Below are 23,834 nucleotides of genomic sequence, written 5' to 3'. Positions count from 1 at the left end.
TGCCGTGTGCCAAATAGTAATAATTTTGTGCAGACTTGCAGACAAGTAAAAAAATAAGCCACATAAAAATACCATATGTGCCAAGCATTTTCTGTGTATTTCCTCAGACGTTTGAGGAGCTCAATAATAAACCACAATTTTTCTTTGAAAAGCAAATTAAGTTTATGTGACAGGGGAAAAGAATAGCTTCCTTAGCGTAAGATATGGGAGAATATTTCAGGCACTCGCTTGGGCTTTTTAGCAGCTTGAACAGAAAGCGAGGTCAGGACACCAGCGGACACAAATTGAACAGCATATGGGCAGTCAGGCCGGGCTTGGCAATTTGTTGTTTTCATCTCGAGCATATGTGGGGCACCGCGCAGGATAGGCAAGCCCATTAGTATCAGACTAATAATTAAAATAAATAAATAAGCGGAGGTGGTATTAAAAGGATGTGGAACGTGGCAGGCTCTGCAGCATGGCCCACGGGTACCCGCTGGGAACGAGCTTTGCTTTCGGGGCAAGGACCCAGCTCGATCCTGTAAGGAGGCGGTGTTTGGTGGCAGGCAGATAGCCCCGCTGCTTTCTCTTCCCTCCTCCACCAGACGCCAGTAAAAATTAGGAAGCTTTTAGAGTTTGCACTGAATACACAAGGATACTTTTCGCGCCAGGACACTTTTTATTACAATGCGTTTCCAACGATTTATTATCTCGTGGAACTCCTCAGGGAACGCTGGGCAAAACAACCTTCCCGGCGAGGACGAGGACAGCCCGCACCCCTGCCGCGTGTCCCCGCGCTGTTACAGGGGGCTTTGCTTCAGGCGATGCCTCTTCCCCGCAGAGGGGAGCTTTCTCAGGGTGAATCGGGGTTACGATCAGTATTAGGCTAAAAAGGAAGCTGCCTTTCTCGGGCACATTCCTCGGGACTGCCGTTATTGGTAAAAAGCTGGCGGAAGAGCTTTTCCTCCCTTGTAATCTGGTTGTTTGGAAGAGGAAGATAATGAAATCGCATTTAATGGAAGCAAATAGAGCATTAATTATCTGACAAGCAGGTGAATTTAGGCGATCTGTTTTCTGCAGATAATTGGGTGGCTCGAGCAACTTTCTGCAGACGTACCGCCGTGCGCATCCCTCGGCTCTTTTATTGGGGATGAGCCATAGCGGAGCTGGAGCCTGGCGAGCGCCTTTCCCTCGGTGCCGGGGCTCCTGCCACGTCGTGTCCTGCTGCTCCACATTCTTCAGGTGACATGGCAGGAGGCAACAGTGCAGTGCAAAGCGAAGCGTCACAAACACGACGTGGCACGTCCGAAACAATCCTTGCTCTTAGTAGATCAGTTACCCTGTAAAAGCGAGCGCTTAGGTTTGTCCTCAGACAACTCGATGGCTCCCATCCCCGGTGGGAGTGATGTCAGCCTGAGTTACTCCTCCTGATGAGCAGCGACGATGGGACGGGAGGGCGTGGAAAGGGTGAGAGAGCAGCACGCTGGGGGTGCACATGGCTTGGCTCAGTCTCACGCCCCTGGTCGAGGCAAGGATCGCAGCAGCGACGTAAGAGAGAGGCGAACAGCATCCACCACGGACCGGCTGGCCTCAGTTCTTGGTGGTAATTATTTTCAGTGGCTGAAAACACTTATTAATTTAGTTATATAAAAAGCTGCATATTTTTCAGAGCTCTTGTTGAGGTTAGAAGAAAAAAATAAAAGGTTAAATCAGGTACCGAGCGTCCGTGACGCATAGCATTAATATCCTATTTATTATCACACAGCTATTAAGTGTTTTTATTCAGAAAGATTGAATAAGCAGAAAGTCCTCTGCATAGGACACGGCTAAAATGTCAAGCTGCAAATTAGTTTGTTTACTCAGCGAGCACCGAGGCTTTCCGAAGCGCTCTTTTATGTGCTGACATCCCCTGGGTCGCGGGCAGCAAACTTGTATTCAAAGCAAAGCCACGAGCGGGGTGAACTGGTTTTTTAGCCTGGGCACAGGTCACTGGGAGTTATTTACAAGCGTCGGCTGCAGCGCTGAGCCCTTAACCATTGCTCTGTGTTTCAGACATCCCTGTGCTGGTGCCCTGGTGCTGCCTCCCTCCCCCAGTCCAGCTCTGCCCGTGCTTGCCGCTGTCTCCCCCGGACCTGCTGGAGATGGTCCCTCTTCTGCAAGAGAGGAGGGCGAAGCCCCCCGCCACTAACAGCTCTTTGCCAGCTCTTGCGTTGGTTGGATGCGTTTGAACAAAATTTTGGAAGAAGTTTAGGTTCTCTAGGAGCTGGCAGTGGGACAGCCATCTCCTGCACTGGCCTCTTGCTGGGCATCAGATCGGGATGCTTTCCTGAACAGCTCAGCCCCGACCGCTGCTCGTGCTGCCAACACAAAAATCTATTAATCCCTGCCACGTGGGCTGCTCCGAGCAGGAAAGCAGCACATGGCAAACTGGTCCGGCCCTGCAAACCCTTCTGTGTCTGTCACAGAGGGCCTATCAAGGGGTAATGACCTTGTTGCTGCTCTGGAATGAGACAGATGTGAGGCGATGACCCAGATGTGTAAGGCATCCCGTTGCTGGTCCTCCAGACCCACCAGCTGCTGTGCCATTGCTTTTCAGCTGCCTCTCGCCCTGCTTGCATGCCCACACCGTGCTGCTTGAGTAACTCCACAGAACCCTTCTCTGAAGTGGGACAGAAATCGATGGCACGTGTAGCTAGCCCTGCCTGGACCACGGCAGGGCCCCAGATCCCGCAGCATCGCTGTCTGGCTGCCACGGAGCCTCATCTCCTCTGCCTCGTCTTGCTTACAGGGTGAGGAGGGGGCGGCCCTGGGGACTCAGGGCACAGGACGGGTACGTGGGCATATCCCCCACCCTGTAGTTTTCCTCAGCGTGGGATTATTTTGGTAGGGCAGACCTGCAATTAGAGGGAAGTCCTCTCTCCAAAAAAAAAAAAAAACCAAAAACCTGCTTCCTGACTGCTGAACACGTTTGTCCAGCCTGAGAGCTTTGCTAATAGCGCTGCAATGTTTCCCAGCACTCAGCATCACAGCAGCTACTTTGCAGTGTATTGCTTCACGGAGGGTTTGTTTGCTCGCTTGTTTCTGCATGATCTCCAGGCATCAGAGGATACCCCGGTGGGGTAAGGCAAGCGAGCTGCTGCAGTGGTGTGCTAGATGGTGTTTAGCTTTTAACTCTCATGCGCAGACAGCAAAAAGGAGCTGGCTGTTGCAGATCTCCTAAATGTAGCTCCAAGAAATAATAGGAATGGAAATACTCGCTTCTTCAGCTGACTGGTGATGAAAAATATCATTTAAGATGATATTGGACAACACCCAGCTGACTGAGAAGCTTAAAGGGAAAAAGGCAAGCTGAATTTTGCATTAAAACGTCTTTCTTTTCCATCTTCTTTCTCTCCCTCACTCTCATTTTCTTACATGCTGATAAACCTCTCTCTCCCCAAGCTTATCATCACATCAGTCCACTATTTTGTGTAGTGCAGTAGCACATAATTCAAGGTAGCATAGCCTAAAGGGGCAGCGTGCTTTAAAGATGCTTATTTAGTTATTTATTCCCCACAGATTCAGCGTTATTGGGTCAGGCAGCTCGCTGCCTTCTGTAGCTTTAATGAGGTTCAAGAGGACCAGGCCAACAGGACCAGCATCGTCTCTCTGTCATTTTCCATAGCCGTATCGTGCATCCATGAGAGCTCTCCACGCTGAGATGTAAGAGTGTGGGTGTGTTAATAAAAATTAAGCGGTTAAAAATAAAGCCTCTGGCCAAGCTGCTCGCAAGATGCTTGCCATAGGGATGATGCAGGAGGCTTGCAGCGAGTTGTCGGGTGATTTGAGGAGCTCAGATCCAGGCGAAAAAGAAAATAATCAAATGTTCTCCAGCGCGTACTTTGAGTGAATAATTCCACGTCTCCAGTTACTAAATACGGTACTGTTTGGACAATTAGAGTCGTACACAGGAGGACATGAAATGTCAGGTTGTAGGAGGTTAAAGCCCTGTGAAGTCCAACTTCCCGAATCATTTTCCTCTTGCATAAAAAATCCGAGTGCCTTCAGAATAGCCCTGTTTCGACTGCATTTGTTGATCTTTATCTTGCGAGCTTACATCCTGCGACGAAACCTGGGCGCTTGCTGCTTCCTGGGCTGGTGGGCTTGGCCATCGCCCTGCCCGGCGTGCTGCAGGGTCGTGGCCCCGTCTCCATCCCTCTTCCTGAGCCTGGTCCCGGCTGCTGCCGCTCCTTCTGAAGGATGGCCAAGTTGTCTCACGTATCACAAGCCCCGTCTCGCGGAAATTGCTCTCGACTGCATGGTTTCCTTTGCCGCACAACTTCTAATTAGGAAAAGGTTAATTCCTCACCGTGGATTGCTCTCAAATATTATTCAGGCTCTGGTTACCGTTCCCTATCACCCTCTTTCCTCTGTCTCTCATGTAAAAATAGCTTTTAAAGATAAGTCGGATTCAGATTTCTGTATTTTTGCCTTGTATGTCTCTATCTAAACACATACTACTTGCGTCACTTTATGTGAAGGCCATGTAATTATTATCACTATTTTTTTTTTTTAGTTTTGAAAGGATTTTTCTTTTAAAGGGAAAATGGCCCATCTCTGCATTCTTTTTCCTTGCCTTAAGAGATGTGGGGATTGTGAAACTTGGTGGGAGGAGAGGTTTGACAGCCGGCAGTGACAAATAGCAAGAAAGGCTAGCTGATGTCCCTTGACATCCCTTCTAGTTAGTGGACAACAATGGCCATCTACACAGGCTTTTCAGAGCTGAACTTTTTTATTTTTGGATTTAGGTTTTGTTTTCTCATCGGAAGTATGACCTGAGTTCAGCATGACTTTGCCAGCTGACCAGGTAGTTGTCATCAATGGTTATTCGGTCCGTAAGGCCGCCAGATTCTCCTGGTGCTCTTTAGTTTGGTTGCACACACCAACATTTGTGAAGACATGCTTCCAAATGACTTTCCAGCACTCGTTGGCAGAGGACAAGGTGGAGGTGTACAAAAGAAGTGGGTGAGGACAAGACCCCTGGCCTTGCTGTTACTGCTCACAGCAGCAATGGTGCTTCACCGTGGCATCTCTCTTCCCCAGGTCTCCAGGGACCCAGCAGTGTCAGTGGAAGAAGGCCTGAGGGTGACGCTCAAAAGCTAGCAGCAGAACTTGTAGCCAGCACAGAACGGAGGTGGTGCAGGCCTGCAGGGCAGCTGAGGAGCAGAGCCGTGGTGCCGTCTAACACCAAAGAGACCAGTGTAAGCCATTGTGAAAAGATGGGGAGGCAAAAGCTACTGGAGAACATCAGGGCTGCTGCCCTGGTCCTCCTGCAGAAGAAGTGTTGCGACCTCGACCCTTCCAAGTGACTTCTGAGAGCTGGCACATGGCCATGAGTGTGATAATGAAGGTAAGAGGGCAGTGACAGGTATTTTTAGCAGTGGTTGGCATGATATTTGGTGGCATTAAGGCACCTCAGAGCCCTCCTGGGCCCCTTTGGTGCACTGTGTCCAGCCCCAGGCTTGGGCCTCAGGTACAGGCAGCTCCTTGGTCCTGGCTGGCTTCACGCCGCTCTCTCTAGGAAGCGCAGCAGTGACAGGGTGGAGGTAAGCAAGAGGAGCACTGCTGTGTGTTCTGACTCTCTGCTGTCATCTGAAGTCAGAGACCAGAGGCTGGGTGGCTGGACCTTCGGTATGCCCTGGTGTGGCTGCTCCTAGGTGCTTGTAGCTGCTGGCATAGCAGCTGTGCTGGTCTCGGGCAGTGACCTGCATCCAGATCGGGCAATTCCATTCCCCACGGGAGAAACAAAATCAGTGATTTGTCACCTGTCATTTAAAAGCAAAGTGCCGCTTGGCAGGGCACAAGCAGTTAAAAGACAATACTGCTGGACCAACAAAGCTCTGCACGGTCACCTCTCTTCCTCTGAGGGCCCCAGAGCAACCCTCACCAGGCTCTCCTGCAGCATCAGGGAAAGGACACGCAGCGAGCCCTGCACCAGCCCTCGTGCCAGGCCACAGGCTCCTCACTGGGCCTGGGTGCGGGAGGAGGGCTGCACCTCGGGGGAGGCTCTGCCCGCGTCCACCAGCCTCACTGGGGCTGCCGGCCGGGCTCCTCCACAAGGAGCAGCTCCGCAGCCGGAGCCAGCCCAGGCAGCGACTGCTGCGAATGGGCTTGTTGCTGCATTGCTACTGAGCGAGTGGTGGCTGCGAGTGCCTTTCCCTCCCCTGCACTGTTTTCCCAGACCCCTTCTGGAGAAACCGCACCAAATTCTGCAAGCAACATTGCAGTGTGCTAGGTAAAACTGCAGCATTTTTTTTTTTATTTTTAATTTCCTTTTAGCTAGAGCAGAGTCTCTGAAGGCATCAAAAGCAATACTTTTTGCATACACTGTGCTGCTGCATTCAAAACTATTTGCCCCTATTAGGTAACACTTCCCTAAAAGACATCACTATTCCTGGTTGAATATCATCCCATGCAGCTAGGGAGCATGAGGATTTCGAGGAGGAGAAGGCTTGACGCAGCCAAATACCGACGATCCAACCCAACCACCGTTCGTGCTGCATCTGACATGTTTTCCACTGACATCTGAAAGGTTCTCTGTGAAAAGACCAAGAGCCAGAGATTGCCTTCCTGCACTGAAAGCATCAGTGAGCAAAGCATTTCCATCTTTTGAAAGGAATATGTACGTTTGGAAGGAGCATGTATGTGTGTATGTATAGATACATGTACCATGTGTCTTTTTCTGCATTTTTTCACAGTGAGAGACGCATACATGCCATTTGTGTCCCAGTCCCATGCCAAGCCCACCCTGCTTGCCTCTCCTTCCACTGCCTGAATCCCCACTGCCACGGGCGACTGCTGTGAAACGCTATTCCTCCGCAGGCACGAGCCCCTCGGATTAACAGTCCATCTGAAGTCTGGAGAGAAAGAAAGAAGAAAAAATCATTTAAAACGTCCCATTAAAATGCCACTCCACATCTGAAAGAGCCCATTAAAACTTTTATGGAGCTTTTTAGATTTGTCTCCCTGTTCTGCCTTTCATGCTGCAGTCAGGCACGCCTCCCTTGCCGTTCCCCGTTGTGACAAACATTTCTGCCTGTGCTAACAGGGAGGATTGGCTTTCGAGGCTATCCTCATGTGTTCTTGCTTTTCATGGCCATGGTTTTACAAACTCAATTATCAGATACTCCATGGGTGAGAGATGGAAAAGCTCCCAAGGCTTGTTGCGGGAACTGGGTCCTCCTCCCCCGGCCAAGGTTGGGCAGCTCCTGTGAGCTGCTGCTGCTACTCATGTTCCCCCCAGGCTGCTGGCCTCTGTTTATACAAATATAAACGTTTAGAATTGGTTCTGGTAACTGCTGTAACTGAGAAGCACCAGGAGAGCGTCGCCCTGTGTCTGCCCTTGTTTCACCAGCACGTGGCTGTGGCTGGGGGCATGGAGCAGGGACATGTCCCCATTGAGTGCTGCCCTGGGCCTCTCCTAAAGCAAAGCCTCTAAAGCATGGCACATCGTGCAGTTGGGATGCCAAACAGTTCAGTTGCTGCTTGGAGAAGTTGTGTGTTTATGAATTTAAGGACGGCTGCTGGGGCTTCCCTGCTGCAGACCCACCTGGCTCTACAAGCCCGGCCCTGGCTGCGGAAGGCAAGCAGCCTTCGCCCTGCAGCCCTACCATGTCTCCAGAAACCTTTTCACCATGTTCCTTGTCGCTCTGGAGGATAATTGCTTCAAAGAGCAGCCCCGGTGCCTGCTATTTCAGCTTGTCTCATTACCTTGGTGCTTGCCAAGCCAGCCATCCTTGCCAAAAACGGAGTCACGGCTGCTGGCAGGACTGCCTGTCTCGCGTGCTCGCCCTCCCCACTAATTTTTCCTTGAATGCAGACGTGCCCTTCGTTTTCCGCTGAATTAGCTGTGCCCACACAAGAGTTTTAAAGAGCAGGATCTAGCCCACGGTTTCCTCTCTGCAGGCCACCAAAGGGTGTCTGCAGACACAGACAGAGGTAGGAGGTGGCAACTTCAGGCCGGGTGACTGGGGGTTTCCCTGCGCTTTGGGCCGTATAAACCAACCCGCTGGGCAGTCTGGATGTAATCGCCTTTTTCCCGTTCTAGCTCTGGGTGCATTGCGACACCCTCGGTATAAATTTTTTAGAAGTGTTCAGTGCAAAACGGTGAGGCGGCGGCAGCTCGGGCGCAGCTGTGCTCACGGTGATGGGCGCTGGGGTGGGCACAGCAGGGCACCGCGCCTTCCATCGCCGTCTCAAAGTACCTAGGCAGCCAGGGGCATTTTAAAGATCCCTACAATTGCACATTCCTCAAAAAATAATAATAATAAATAAAAAAATTAACAAGATCTGATGCTGTTAACCGGGGCGGGGCAGCACCGGACAAGGTGGGGTGCAGAAGCACATCCCGAACGTGACATTTTTGTGTAGGACGAGCCCACCGCCAGTGATGCCATGGCTGTTGCTAAGCAGCCGGTGATGCTCGCTAGAGCCGAAATTGGGCTCTTAAAGGTACATTGGCGAGGAGCAATCTTTTGTGTGCGTGAAATTAATTTGCAGGTGTATGGGTTTCTATTAGGTAACGGTGATAAAGTTTTGAAGTGCTTCGGTGCGGCACTAAAACGGGATGCAGGGTGGCGGGATGCAGAAGCTACCGTGCAGCAGAAAAGCATTAAGCCCTCCCCTTTAATTAATTGGAATTTAAAGCCGGGCTACCTTCCTCACCAAAATAAATTAACAGTAAATCAGGTTGCAGAATAAATTAGCAAATTAAGCCGGGCTGGTTGGAAAGTTTAATAAAAGACAGAGCGTCTGCGAGCTGCTTGCGTCGCAAATGCCAAGCATTGAGCCGGCCGGGAAGGCTCTGGCATGGAGGTGTCGGGGCTCGGGTGCAGGCTGGGGCAGGCTTTTGGGGTCCCCTGGGGTCCCCTGGGGCTCGGGGGCAGCTCAGCCGCAGTGGAGCAGCTCGCCTGCCGGGAGCAGGGAGAGGGGAGTCGTGGCGAGGTGCTGGGCTGTGTTACTTTCAGGTGGTTGCTACATCTTTTCTAATTAAAATACAACCATTTTAGGACTCCTGAAATGAATATTTGGTATAATAGATTCAGAAAGTGATGAAAATGTTTTCATTAAATAGTGAGAGAGGGAGAGAGACCCTGCAAGGCATAGCATTTTATCTCAAGTCTCTAATAACATTAATAAACTCTTTAATCTTTGTCACGTTTATGACTTAATGGCAATCCTTAAAGACATGACAGACAAGTAAGCGCTGCCAGGTTCCTTTAACCTCCACACATTCATATTCTTCCCGGGGTTTTCATTAAGTGGAAAAATCCCTCAGCAGCGGGCTCGGTGCTCCGTGTAAAGCTGTGTGTGGCAGAGGAGGAGGCCAGGCGGTGGCATCGCCATCCTCCGGGGCCGGGAGCGAGCGGTGCTGGAGCCTTCCTCTGCCTGCCAGGGGCTGTGCCAGCCCTGGAGGCTGCGCTTCTGGTGACGAGGGTTTGGCCCCCGAATAGCCACTGCCACCACTGCCATCTGAGCAGTGGCTGGTTGGAAGCAGACGGAGGCTTCACCCGGAGGGGTGGCAGCTGCACGGCTCCATGTGGTGAGCCCAGAAAGAGGTGGTGAGCAGCAGCTTGGCCCCTTCAGACCATCCCTCCCTGCCTCGCTTTGGCCCTTCCCCAGCTCAGGGGTCCTGGTGGGGCTGGGGCAGGGATGCTTCCATCGCAGGATGCACCCAAGGGTGGCTTGAGAGAGTCTTAAAAAAAATCCTGGGGGTCTGCTTTATAATAAAAAGCGACGGGTGACTTGGAGATGGGGTTAAGGTGAGCTTTCTGGGTAATAAAATTCAGAACAAAACCGCTCTGGGGAGTCCTGAGCCCAGCCGGCTCAGCACCAAGTGTGGCAAGCCAGGAAGCCAGCCCCTACCCAAAGTCACCGGGGGCAGGGGGACTGCCGTGTCCCAGGGCGAGACACCAGCCCGCTGCAGATGGCATCGCATCCGGATTCAGTTCAGCGTCATCTGCTGTGAGCACAAACACCAGCTCGCAGGCTCGGCTGTTGTCAATGATGAGCTGAATCATCTCTGGTTGTTTGGCAGTCAAATGCCAGTAAAAAAAAAAAGAGGAATCACCGTTAACCCCCCTCCTCGATTTGCATGGTTTTGATGGCATCAAAAAAATAGACAGCAGTAATGTAGCATAAGGAGAATTTTTAAATAGAAGCATTACATTTTAAAACCCTAGTAAAGATAAAAGCAAAATAAACACTGGAGTTCGAATTTAGAGAATGGGGAAAGAAGAGATTAGTCTGTGCTGGTAAAGTAATGAAGGGACTGGCTGGTAACAATGTTTAATAGCACATTAATGCGGAATTACTTTGGAATTTCTGCAGAAATTGAGATGACATCCACATAAACACCAAATGAATTCCAAACGATTGGTATTGTCATAAAGAGCACCAAATGAATTACTAATGATGGAACACTTAAACGTTATCTTCCCTGATCTTGTGTCTCTCTTACGCCCTGCTCAGTTCATTTTTACCCAACTGTGACCCTTTCTTGCATTTGTCTTTTCATTTAAAAAAAATATGTATTTTTTTTATTATTATTTATTTTTCATGAATATGTCTCTCCTGTGAAGCAGGTCTCGGACCAGCCCATGTTCCTGATGGTTTTGCCTTGCTATCACAAAATTCAAGAGCTGGCTGGCAAGACGTCTGGACGGGAGACACATCGCTGGGAAAACGACGCCGACTGATTATTGCCACCATAATAACAGGTCCTGCTTGATGGCTCCACATGTGCGCCGACCTCGGGGCACCCTTAACAATGCTTAATAAAGCAAATGAGTCCCTCTGCAGCCGACGCCAAAGGTCTCCCCCTCCCGTGGAGAAGCCCAAGAGGTAAGGAAGCCTCACCTTGCCGTGCGAGCAACCCAACTGAAAAGGATGACGTGAAGCTGAAGCCAGGGCTCATTTTGGGTGCTGGGTGGTGCTGGCCTGTGGGTGGAGGAGCTGAGCCCCAGCGTGGGCTCACCCCCAGGCACATGGGCTGGTGGGATGGGGACACCAGTGGAGGTGACAGCACCATCGCCTTCCCGTGCCGCCCCCAGTCCCATCCTGGTGACGTGCCAGTGGCACATCATTTTTCCATGGTGTGGAAAAAAAAAAAAAAAAAGAAGGTAAAAACTGAGCCAGCTTTGGGCTGCCAAGGCACAGGGCTGGGTTTTGCTGGGGAGGTGGTGAGACCAGGGGTGGCAGCATGTGCTGCAGGGGAATGGGCTTCTCTTCATGTACAATATCGATCAAAATACATAGCGAGATGTATTTTACGTATATTTATGTACGTGTGTGCACACTTAGCTGGCAGCTTTCCTTTGCTGCAGGAGAGTTTGCTGTGCCACTGCTGGCGGGCCCTGGCCCATCATGCACGCTTTGCTTCTGTGACAGGAGCAACATATAATTACATTACAAATTAACTTGCAAATGCTGGTGGAGACGAACTCAGCAGTATAAAAAAAAAAAAAAAGAGAGAGAGAAAATGGGTTTCCTCTTCCCACGTGCCTTGTAGCTGGTCCCTCCAGCCATTCTGCATCTGTCAGAATCAGTGCCCTGGGAGCACTAATCATTTTTATTAACCATTAAACAAGAAGCTTCTTTTTATTTGAAAATGTAAAACATGCAGGAAGTGCTATCTGTAGCCTCTAATCCAGGTCACATTAACCGGCTCTTCCTCACCTAGGCTGCTGAAAGCTCCTCGCCATAAAGCCGGGCTCCGCGCCGCATCGAGAAGCACCCTGAGTAATTACAGCCGTGTCTGGGTGACCTGGCGCAGGGCAGGTCCCCCCACAGCGTCCTGCCCAGGGGCCCTGCGAGGTGCTGCCGGGCTTCGCGCCTTAACACCCGGGGCTGGGGAGTGGTGAGGGAGCCGGGGCCGGGCTCCGATGCCCATCAGAACTGCTCGCTGCTCCCTGACAAAGCCTCGCCTGCTTTTCTTTCTTTTTTTTTTTATCATTATTATTATGCAGCCTTGGCTGCTTCTGTGTGAGACTGCGGAATATTTTACTGCTTTGTGGCTCTCATTCAATACGGTTAAAAAAAAAAAAAAAAACACAAAAAAAACAACCACAAAAAACCAACCTGCTTTATTTATTTATTTTTTAAAGGCATCTTTGTTTTCAGCAGCCCTCCTGCTGGGACAAAGTTGTTAATTAAACCGGAGCTGAACTAAGCTAAACCCACCTGATATGAAAATAAGCCGGGAGCCGTGGCTGCCTCCGACACGGCTCCGCAGCGCCCCAGCCTCCTGGCTGCCCCCCGTGTGGTGGCTGTCTGCCACAAAAATGAGCATTTTGGGTCTCCGTGCCCAAGAGACCTGAATTTAATGGGCTCAGTTGGCCAGGCTGTGGCTCATCCAGACCATAACGCTGGATAAAATAGTATCAGTAGTAAGTCGGCTCTAGAGACCTCGTTGTGGTGGCCCAGAGTATTTCCATCCACCTCCAAGTCCAGCTGAAGTCACTGGAGGAGAAAAACCCAACACTCCGACAAACCGTGGGCCTTCCCGGCCCCTCTTCACCCACGGACCTCCGGGTGCCGGTGCCTGTAAGCGCCGTGCAGCCAGGCGCAGGCCCATGAATAAAAGAAAGGTGTGCGGACTTTGATGTGCCGCGACGAGCCGGGCTTGGCGGCGAGGTGGTAACTTCCAGGCTGCCGCGGCACAGCGGCACGCGTAATAAGGGGTGAAAGCAAGGATGCGGAGCGAGATGTGTCTGATGTCGGATGAGAGGAGCGGCAGCCTTTAATCATTTTGTTTTCAAAGAAGCTTTAGCGAGCGCTTTGAAGAGGAAGCTTTTGCGAGAGCGGCTGCTGGAGAAGGGGAGGCAGCGCTGGCGGTGCCCAGCGGCGCCCGGCCCCTGCCTTGGCCCAGCTGCGGCCCTGACCTCCGCGGGCTGCGGCCTGCTCGGCCGTGAGGGAAAGGGGCTCTTAGCGTGGGCCCGCCCGCGTGCTGCCTCATGCCTGCCGCAGCAAGAAAACCCAGCCCACTTGTGATCTAATTATTATATTTTAAAATATTATTATTTGAGGTAATCACCGCTTCTCCGGGTGCAGAAGGCAAGCCAAAGGGGACAGTGGCTGCAACAGGCTCCCTTCAGTATGACTGTACTGATGACATTATTAGCGCTGGATGGAGCGGAGTGATGGTGAGCATCTGGAAGGAAGAGCATTATGATGGCAGGGCGTTTGGGGAGGGAGGAGGCATGGCGTGCATGCCCCGCTCCGCAGGCGGGCTGCATGGTGGCTGCGTGGCACCTACACATGCTGCTGTGGAATTTATGGGACCTGGTGCAGCACGCCGAGTAGCAGATCTGTGCACCTGCAGCCCAAGGGGCGAATGCTTGAGCTTTGCCTCCTGTTTAATTCTTAACCACCATGCCTATGACGTTAATTTTTCTCTTGCTTCCAGCTTAAGGAGCACCCCTGAAGCAGCTGCCCCACGCATCTCCAGGTACAGGCTGAGTAACTGAATTTGCCTTCCACACAGTGCACCGTGTCTTTTTTTTCTCTTTTTGGTGGTGGGGGTGATGCACTTAGTCCTACCCCAGGCCTGAAACCCTTGACCTCAGCTGCCGTGCCCATAGGGATGCACCCATGCTCCCCAGTACTCAGGGAGGAGTGTGTCCTTACGATGCTTCCATCCCTTCAGGAAAGGAAGAAAGCAAACCAAACCCCAGTTCTCCAAATTCATGACCCTCTTTGATCCAAGTTCTGCACATGCTTTATGCAGAAATCGCTGTTGCTTCCTGTACACCCTGAAGCCGCGGTTATTTTCAACCAGCACGCCCACGCTAGCATGTTGAGTTGAGGGCTCTGTTCTGGAGGCACAAGGAGGTCTCTGATGCTCGGTGGGAGCCGTCCCCTGGGCATTACAAACAACATCACTTTCCTCTTTCTGCCTTTAAGTCTGCAGCAGGTACTTAAAACCAGTCTGGTTTTCGGAGGTGTGAAGGATTTGTGGCAGGCTCTGCAGCTCTAACACCTCTAAAACGCGGGCTGTTCAGGGATTAAATGTGGCACTACACGGTAAATGCAGGGCCAGTATCTTCAGCAAGGCTAGAGAAGGTGTGTGGGACTCCCATTTCTGCTTCTAGCTATGCTATGCTATTTTTGGATGGACTAACAATTGCTTTTTTTTAAAAAATAATTTTATTGCTATAGCTACACGGCTGTGTGTGTTAGCATTTGATTTTTGCATTTCATGTAAGTGACTGAAATAAACAAGCCAGAGCTGATAGTCCCAGTGGGGGGGTTGACATTTGGATGCCGCTCAAAAATGTGAGTTTGTGACTAGGGCTGGCCTCCAACACCTCGCTCAGAAAAGCACAAGGCACGGGGGGAGGCTGCAGCGCAGCGCTCCCGCCGGCCCCGTCCTCAACCCAACGCTGCGGCGCCTTTAGCTGGTGGAGGAAGCTGCAGAGGCGCAGCGTGATGCTGCCGAGATGCCTCCTGCCCGCTGCCTGCCCAGGCACCGCACTCCCACGCCCATCAATCAGCATAGACCAGGTGCCGGGAAGCATCTCTTGCCAATCGCCTTTTATTACCTTCAAAAATTCAAGAAACCCGCAACAAGACAAAAACTGAGACCATGTGAACATCATGCAATGGATTCACTTTAAAGCAGGCTGGGGTGGGATGGTGGGGAACCAAAAGCCGTGTTAGAGTAGAAATACTGCTTCGCCCATGTCTGAAGGCCAGATACCGGGGGGGCTGTCACCGGCAGGGCTGGTGGCGACTGTTGTGAGTGACCAGGCTAATGCTGAAGGCAGGAGATGGAAACACACTCGTGATCCATCACCCCGGGTAACCCCAGACCTGATTGAGCCCCAAATGCAATTTCTTACACGGAGGTGACGGTGAAAAATACTCCTAATGTTTGTCATGGGTAGTTTGTGCCCAGGCAAATTCTCTTTGGCAAGGAGAAGCACAACGAGCAATGCTACAGGTTGTTTTGTTTCTTAGTTCAGTTGGGTTATTTAGTGTGACCAGTACTCCAGCAGTCAATCAGTGGAGTGGATGAGATCCAGCACGAGTGAAGAGCCCACTCCCTGCCCTTCAGTGTCACTCTGTCACCTTCAGCATTCATAGCACAAACTCGAGTAATACTAGCTTCCCAAAAGAAAGCGTTTTGGAGAGTTTCAGCTACCACGGAAATAACTTTGCATCTTGTCCATCATGTGGATGTGACAGAACACATGCCCTTATTTTCCCGAGGTACAGCCAACATTTGAGTTCATTACATTTAAGGGAGTAGGGTCACCCATGAAGTTATTCATAAGGTATTTTCTGAGTGGTTTTCACCTTCTCTCTGAAAAAATAAATTATATCAGCATGTTCATGAGGTACAAATGGTGCTGGCATTTCAGCTGTTATTATGTTATTAACTTTTTTAACCTAATAATTTTCAATCAACAGTAGGAAGCACTTTTCACTCACTCCAGTGACCAGAGTTGGAGATGCTGCAATGCGTTCTCGCAGGGTTCACCTTGACGGACACCTCATTCCCTCCCAGACTGAGACATTACCCCCGGCACTCCCATAAGCAGTTACCAGGAATTTCCATTTCCCCTTCAGTTAGGACTTAACTTAAAGGCAAGGATTTTTCTAAGCTATGGGAGAGTAAAGATAGGTGGTATGGGAGAAAGCAGCTGATGAAATGTAGTTGAGTCCGGGTCTGAAATATTTTATCCCTCCTCAATGTAGGTTAAATTATTCTTCACCTTTCCCACATCCATAATTGTCGCTGATCTTGGACCAACTCAAAACCCTACTACTGAGTTCAGTAGACTCAAAATTGCCACTAGAACTGGAAAAAGAAAGAAAAGAAGATTTGTTAGTGTCCAAGTACAATATCCCAAGACTATACACAGCTATGAGATACAGCAAATTTAAGAAAGCCAATTTTTTTCTCATCACTGAGTATTTATTATATATAACAAATACATGAAAAAGAAAAAACTATATTGTGTGATATAAATAGTTTATTTACATTACAGAAAAACATCAAGACAATGTATACTATTTCAAATATATCCATACATAATCAAATATAGCTGTAGTACATGTTCTCATTGGTGTAGATTACCACAAATGCAAGGCAACATGTGTAGATCTTGTCTTAATCTTTTGTCTATAATACTGTATTTTGTAGTCCAAGCTCTCTGCAGTTAGTTTTGCCATTGTGGAAACATGCGCTCTTTAAATTAACCTTGTCGATGCTCTCGTCGTGTTGTCTGAGCTGTAGTGCCCTGTGTTCTGCTTCTGTCTGTGGATTCTGTTGCTCCTGGGACATTTCCTGGAAGAGAGAGTTGTAAGAGCACGCAGTTCGCAACAAGGCATCTGCTGCACAGACGCTGCCCTCGGGCAGCAGCGGACGTGAGCGCTCACGAGGGACCTTCTGACACTCCTTGCTGTCCTCCTTGAGGCGATGGGGAGGGCTGGCCGATGTCCAGGGGACTGCGCCTCAGCCCGTATTGTCGGGGGACAAGAACACCAAGCCATAACCAAACGCATGGTAGGGGAAGCTTTTAAAGATGCCTGCTCCTTACTACAGCCCCTACTGTGCTGTGGGGCTCAGCTGTAGTTGGGCAATTATTTAAAATAACGAGATTATTTTCAGCAAGGCGCTGCTGGACAGTTTAGGAGGGTCTCACACTCACCTGCCCAGCGCCACAGGCCCAGAAAGTATTTACAAAGCAGATGCAGCAGTAGATGCTCCTGCTGACCGTCCTTCTGAGGAGCTGAGCATCTACAACCGCTATCAGGTTCCAGGAAAATGCTCCATGCCTGGGACACGAGTGAGCAGCACCTTTCCCTGCGGATGCCCACACCTTTCCCTGCGGATGCTACACTCCTTACCCAGCAGCTGCGCTGGAAAGACAAAGCCTTATTTTCTTTTGACTGGCTGCAAAAGCAAAGCTCTTTTGCATTGGGACCAAACCTCATGGGGCTCCTCGGCAAGGGCATGTTTCAACCTTGCACCCGAAGCAGCACTGGCTTCGGGGTATGTTTCCTTCTGCGGAGAGGCACCCTTAGAAAGCGTGGGGATGCCCGGCCCTTGGTGACAGTCACAGGAGGTTACAAGCGACGGAAAGCCAAAGGGTTATAGCCGAAACTGCCGGGCGAGCAGAACTGCAGCAGGGTGACACCAACACCCTCTGAAGATGTTCGCACTTCTTGTATTTGTGGGATCAGCAGGAAAATGGTGAGCTACAGACAACCAGCCAGCAACAGGATCAGTCCCTCACGGGGGTGACCTAGCTGGCATTTTGCACAGGGCGAGGAACAAGCTCCTCCTGAGGCAGCCACGCTCCTCCTGTCTCCAGCTGATGCGCAGTAGGAGCTACACCCTCCTGGCGCGGCACGGTGGAAAGCCCTGCAGCACCCCAGAGCATGCTGACATGGAGGAGAATCCCTCTGCACGGAGCTAACTTGTTTTTCTGTGCCATGAAGCTGCCTTCAGTGGCACCTTGTGAAGCCCTATGGGTCATGCTGGGGGGCGCCCAGCCCTTCTCGGTGCCACGCGAGCTCACGGCACTTGCCTCCAGCTCCGTGTCAAGTCACTCTCTAGCAGCAAAACGCAGTGAAAATTTCAGCGACCTTTTCCAATCAAAAAGGCTGGGGCTTTTTTTTTTTTTTTTTTTCCCTGTTGAATGGAAATGATGCTACAATTTCATGACTCCAACTGAAAGGCTAAATAAGAGCAAGAGCATGAGGACTTCTGAAGCATTTCACATTGCTGCAACACAATTATATAAGTGTCTAACGAAATATGGGTCAGATTGTCCTGACTTGTCGCACTTTTAAGCCAACAGGACCACCCCCTCATGAGAAACTGTATAGCTGTGTGCTATATTTTGCCTCTTTCCTTGCTTGGAAGCAGGAAAGCAGGCTGCTATCAGTACCACGGGAAAAATCAGCCGGCATTCCCACCGCTCTCAGAGGTTATGGCAGAGCTTTCATTGTGAAACTAACGCAGGCTTGGGCTAGTTTGTGATTTCACGACAAGCTCCGTGTTCACTGCCTGCTTCCCAGAAGGCCGCCAGCCTTCCCTGAGCAAGTCGAGGAGCCATCGTTAGCAGACGCTGGGCTGATTCGTGCAGCCCCACGCCTCGTGGGTGCTGACAGCCTCCCAGCCCCGACGTCCTCAGGTGGCCTCTCCTGCCCCTCCTGCCAGCAGCGCCAGGACCTGGCAGGGTGACCAGGGCTTCCTCCCACGTCCCCCATGACAAGGATCTGAACCAGGTCTGCCCCAGCCAAGCAAGCCAGGGTTGGGGGGAAAGCCTTTGGTGGCAGTTTCAGCCGGGAAGCCACGGCTGATGTGGCCAGCGGGAAAACTGCAGGGGTTTTGTAAGAAACACGGAGAGACTGGGTGGCTGGGGGATGGCCAGGACGGTCAGCAGTCCCGGGGGATGTGGCCGTGTGCTCCTGGAGCACAGAGGATACGGACTGCTCCAGCTGGACGCAAGGAGACAGGCACCTCGCAGGCGCTTCCCCAGAATCTGACAGTACCTACGTGGTCACTCAGGCCGAGCTTGAGAGCAGTCGATTCAAACATAGAGATTACGCCAATTAAGGCTACGAGAAAGCATCTCTTAACCCCAAATACCCGTGTTTTCATTGCATAACACACTATGGCGCCCATCGATGGAAGCAAAGACGTACTGTGGAAAGGCACCAGGGCCAGGTTCTGACACCACGACTGCTTAAATGCAATGCTATTGCACTTACAAGCATGTTGTGTCTGCGTTTCTTACGAGGGGTGTTGGCATTTAACCGGCCTTTCAGAGGTAACCATCACTTACTACAGAGTGCCAGCTTTTCCTCAGCTGTGACTTTTACCAGAAGACCTCTGTGGCGCTCGGCGGTGGAGATCCCTTCCGACCACGGCAGTCGCAGCAGCGTGACCGAGGCACCAGAGCACAGGCTGCCCGCCCGCCCTCCGCTGGGGCTTGCTCGCAAGCCCGAGTTACTCACAGTGTGATTCGTAGCAGGTGAAACGCATTACGCATTCATTTTTAATCAAGTTATTTCTTCTCATAAATAAGCTGCTGTGTCTAAACATTAGGGAAGCACTAAAAAATGCAAAGCCATAAAGAAAACTGCTGAGAATCATTATGACACCAGGGCTGTACCTACGTTATTTACCATCCTCCTCCATTTCTATCACTGCCTGCCCTTTGCCGTATCTCTACGCTCAAAGTCCTCTGGCGCAGGGCCCGTGCCCCACTGCTCCATCACTTTCCCCCTGTACCTCTTGCTCCCTGGTCCCCTGTCCCTCCACCCCAGTGCCTTTCTGCTGGCACTGGGGCTGAGTAGCCAGGGGGCCAAGCTCACCAAGGAGCAGAGCCCCTCAAGCCCAGATCAGGGCTTTCCAGCACTGCTGGCCACCGCCTGCATGTGCACCGTTTTACAGGTACGATTTTAGGAGCGGTAACAACAGCTAGAAAATTTGCCGTGGTATTCTCATGCAGCTCAAGTGCAGGGCTTGGACACAGTGCACCAAGCTCTTTTGATAAATTAATTAGGTGAAGCTGCACTGAAAAGAGCAGCGAAGGATGTGGCTGTACTGGCCTCTGACTGCGTGCAGTTTCGCCGCTTTCTCCCAGGAAGCTGTGAGGGTGGTTTTAGCATTTTCAAGAGTTCAGGGCAGGGAGTTCAAACCAGTGCAGTCAGGTTCTCCGAAGCAGATGACTTCAAAAACTCAATTACTTATGCATATGCTGCCACAACACTCTCCTGTCACATGGATTTCTCTTAAGCCACTTAAGAGTACACTTTTGCAAATGTATCTCAAATTATTATGCCGGGATGGAGAATGCTCTGCAGTAATTACACGCATTACAGAGAAAAGTCAAAAGATCGTAAATTAACTTGGTTACAAAGTCTGCGGGAAAAGGTAGCATCTATGTACGAAAACAGGGCAATAGGTAATTTGCATTGCAGTGCCAGATCACTCAGCGCATACTGTCTTCACTCTTCAGTATAAGGTACTTTGATTTACTGCACGAAGGTGCCAAAACCACAGTCACTCCAAAAAGTGATACCGAGCCTTTTTTCCATTAGCAGCTACTACACCACCTTCTTTTTCCTACGCACTACCTTTCTGGTTGTTTGAAATACCACCACAATATCACCCATTGCCTCTTCCAGCATCTAGCATTGAGCTGATGGCCTCAGCTGAGCCAAAAAAACCCAGCTCGGTTTCATCAGATGGTTTTGTTTTATGCCTTTAGGCCAGAGGAGGATTTATGTATTTTTTTTTTTTTTTTTTTTTTTTGTCTTTTCCGGGAGCAAATGCTACACTTGTCTTCCAGCCAGGTAGTGCAACAGAGGCACTGAAATATATTAGAAATTTTATTTTCTACAGAGCTGCGATACCCGGCTTTTACTTTCTTGTCTTTTTTATAGACATTTATTTCTAAAAGAGTGCTGTATCGGTGCTGCCAGCTGAGTGAATTTAACCTCGTGATTTCTGAGAGAAGCCTGAAGATACCCGAAGCTCAGAACTCACCCCTGACCCCCAGAGACTATCAAACAGTTCAGAGGAGAAACACGCGTGGAGGGATTGTGTTTCTCCCTCCCTTCTGAGCTACCTTGGGGCTGTTGTTTCCGTTCAAGTAAACCCTTCCTCCTCATTAAAAAATAATCTAACACATGGTTTGGTGTGCCATCTAGTTTAGACCTTAGACGTGTGCGGTACCTTTGAACATGTATACAAGCCTAATGAAATCATTTAATCAATGGGACTGCAAACAGGCTTAGAAGTTTGTATGCTTTGCCTGATTAGGACTAAGGGAATGGGCCCTTGAGGAAACCAGATGGAGATATGATTAGTTTCATTAAGTGTTGATCCAGCTGCTGTATTTATATCCCCCTTATTTATATGAACAATGTTTGTCCAAGCATCTGAATACAAAATAGGAACCTTCATTTGCTGTAGGCACCATCGCCACCTCAGTTTGATTAAAAAGGAAGTAAAAATGCAGCCGAAACAATGAAGGAGCACGGGCTGGTGGGACCAGGCGATATCACCTGTTTGCTGGTGAATTAAACAGTATTGGTTATCACAAGTGTCACTGCAGAAAGCTGCATGATCAGTGCATAAAGCAGGGAAAAAATGGCCTTTTTCTTTTCTATTGCAAAGTATCAGAGATACTGACCTTGTAATACAGAGGACTACAACACAGATGATAGCAATCTGGATCGTTCCAATCACAGCTGCTATTAAGACATACTGAAATCGTACTGGACCTGGAACCACATATAAAACGCTGTAGTCCTTTTTTTCACAGTGTTGTCCAGTATAGCCGGCATCACATCTGAAACAAAAAACACTTCTTCCAGTTACACCTGACAATTTTGAACAACGCTGAAACAAAGTATATCTGAAAAAAAATAAACAACCGGTGGCTTAAGCGCGAGCTTATGCATTTTGTTTTTGCAGGATGGGTCCCCAGCAAGAGCACTGGTGCCTTCTCGGACGTCTCATAGGGAAGGCTCCAAGTCCTGTGTCACCGAGGTCTGTGGGTGCAAACCACAGAGGTAGTGCTGGGAGGTTCCCAAAGGACCAGGACTCATCCAGCACCGCATGGAAGCACTCGCACGTCAGGAAAAGAATCCATTTTAGTACCTTGCACAACATATTTTAGATTTCTCCCTTTCTTTGGGGAGGTGGGGGAGGGCTGAAAGCCATCTAGTTGTGGCTCCTTATGCAGATTACCCCTAAGGAGGTGATAAGCAATCATCCAAGCTCCATAAGAAATGTGATTAGATGTTCCTGCAAGTGGATACATCATTTACATTTTGTCTGGCTGCTATAAAAAACCCCGTGTTGATGCTGCAACCATCCACCCCAGCGCCGCCTGCTGCGCTGCTCACCGGTTCCCGTCCCGCGGCCCCGCACCTCCCCTCTGTGATTCTGGGCAACGGGCAGCGGCTTTCCCCTTCAGCTCTGTTTCCACTAAAAAGCCCATGCAGGAAGAAGCAAAAGTTGGTCAACGGCAGCAGCAGCCATGATGCTTTCACCAGTCCTCCTCCTGCTGCCCTGCCCTCCTCCAAAGCCACCTCCCACCCACGGGGACCGCCTTAACCCCATCTTGCTGCCCCGCCGCATGGGGACAGAGCCCTGGGGGACCCATCTCCTTCAGACTGGGGGCGGCTGCCGGGGCACTTTGTGCTTTTTCAAAAATATTTAAAAAAAGGTTACCGAGGTTACCGAGTGATTTTACAATCAATTAACACCGTGCATAACTCAGTACGGTTTTGCCACACAAAGCAGGGACTTTGGTGACTAATTAAATCCTAATCCATTTTGCAGCACAAAGGGCCGAGGCTACCATCATTTTCCGTAGTTTATCTAGAGTAAGTATTTCTGTAAGTCGGTATTTCCGTGCGCATAGCTGTCCCTGCTCGGCAGGACAAGGGTTACCTGCAGGACGGCTCCAGCATGTTAGTGGAGTGCTCACACTTGCCGTGCATGCAGAAGCCGTTGTAATGCTCTGGACAGGGGATGTAGATCCCTCGTGCACTTTCTTCCAGTTTATTTGCATTCTCTGTGAACACAGGTGAAGGCAACGTTAACCTGACAGCACAGGGCAAGGTGAAGAACACAGCGTATGAAAGAGAGGAAAATCAAAAGGAGGAGATGCGGAAGATGTTGTTTATGTGAAGGAAGACAAGGTTTGGCATCTTGAAACAGGTGCTCAGGCAGGAGAAAAATAAACTGATGCAGACGCAAAGCTTTGTGGGGTTTTCTGTCATCCTTCTGCATAGCGAATTCCTGTCGAGTTACAGCAAATGAGACGTCAGAAAAACAAAATTTGACTATTCCCAAACTGATTACAGAGCTGCACATGAGAGATGCTCAATCATTTCCATTACCCTCTACAGATTGCCCCCTCACCCCCAGGCAAGGCTTGTTTTGGCTTGAGATGTAATCCAGGATGCACTCCTCTTCTATTTGGGAGAAGTCATAATCACAGTATTTCACAGTTACCAGAAACAAATTCTTCCATGTAACCAGTGCTTATTGTATCTCAAACAATAACAATCCTTTTCCCATGATAGCTTCATCTAGCCACCATTATTAAAAAAAAAAAAGAGAGAAAAACTTCACGATGTCTGAGGAAATGCCATTTGCACACCAGGGAGCTGAGGCACTTGCATCCTCCCAGCAAAGTCCCTGGGTGCTAAGGCCCAGCTGCAGCCAGTGCTGTGCCCCTCAGCCACTTGGCCGGCTGCAGGCATGCCCAGGCATCCTTATGTTAAGACAGACAAGGACAAACTCCCAGAAAACACGAATGACGGGGCACCCTCCACACCCCTTTAGAGCACGAACTGCTCTTTCATCTCCAGGACTTTCAGGACATTTCAGGATCAAGCATGGCATTCTCCTCTTGGGGAGAGATGAAAGAATAGGGTTGCAGGGATGGGAGGAAGCAATGCTAGACTTATTTCACAGCCCCGGCTGTTTTCTCTTAACCTCAAGAAGAAATCCGCAGCAAACACAAAAGCACAGCCCATGAGGTCATAGTCAGAACCAACAGTACTGAATTTCCACCTTTTTTATTGAACAGAAGGGACTCGGTTCCTATGCTTCCACGAGATACTCCCACCTGCGGGTCCCCAGGGAGGTACAAGCAGACACCGAGCTAGTAGCACTGGTCTCCAGGAGAACCTGCCAGCTTCCTATGAGGCTGCCTCTGTCCTACCAACACGGTGTGTGCCAAGTGCCAGCCACCAATGGACCTTCCCAGAAATGCCGATGTCCTGGTACTTGCTGGGCTATGGTCCACATTCAAGAATGTTTAAGGAAAGGT

General features: G+C 50.1%; 1 protein-coding gene and 1 long non-coding RNA gene across 3 annotated transcripts in view; one reads left to right on the top strand and one right to left on the bottom strand.

Moving 5' to 3' along the window:
* The window catches only part of LOC118170277, a 46,681-nt gene extending 32,281 nt beyond the window's left edge, over positions 1–14,400 (top strand). For both annotated transcript variants that reach the window (XR_004752619.1, XR_004752618.1), the window contains 3 exons: positions 10,602–10,860; positions 13,424–13,465; positions 14,223–14,400. This is a non-coding gene — a long non-coding RNA (uncharacterized LOC118170277). The remainder of the gene's footprint in view (positions 1–10,601; positions 10,861–13,423; positions 13,466–14,222) is intronic.
* A 133-nt stretch (positions 14,401–14,533) lies between these two features.
* The window catches only part of TMEFF2 (transmembrane protein with EGF like and two follistatin like domains 2), a 117,275-nt gene continuing 107,974 nt past the window's right edge, over positions 14,534–23,834 (bottom strand). Inside the window, exons 8-11 of the mRNA XM_035330852.1 lie at positions 22,445–22,568; positions 21,177–21,335; positions 16,223–16,309; positions 14,534–15,820 (exon numbers count right to left, since the gene is read on the bottom strand). Of these exons, the coding sequence (XP_035186743.1) occupies positions 15,724–15,820; positions 16,223–16,309; positions 21,177–21,335; positions 22,445–22,568 (467 nt within the window). The 3' untranslated portion in view covers positions 14,534–15,723. The remainder of the gene's footprint in view (positions 15,821–16,222; positions 16,310–21,176; positions 21,336–22,444; positions 22,569–23,834) is intronic.

This window comes from Oxyura jamaicensis, chromosome 7 (genome assembly GCF_011077185.1).
Source record: "Oxyura jamaicensis isolate SHBP4307 breed ruddy duck chromosome 7, BPBGC_Ojam_1.0, whole genome shotgun sequence".
Taxonomy (NCBI): domain Eukaryota; kingdom Metazoa; phylum Chordata; class Aves; order Anseriformes; family Anatidae; genus Oxyura; species Oxyura jamaicensis.
The sequence above is the reverse complement of the archived record's forward strand: the minus strand, read 5'-3'. Positions and strand labels throughout refer to the sequence as shown.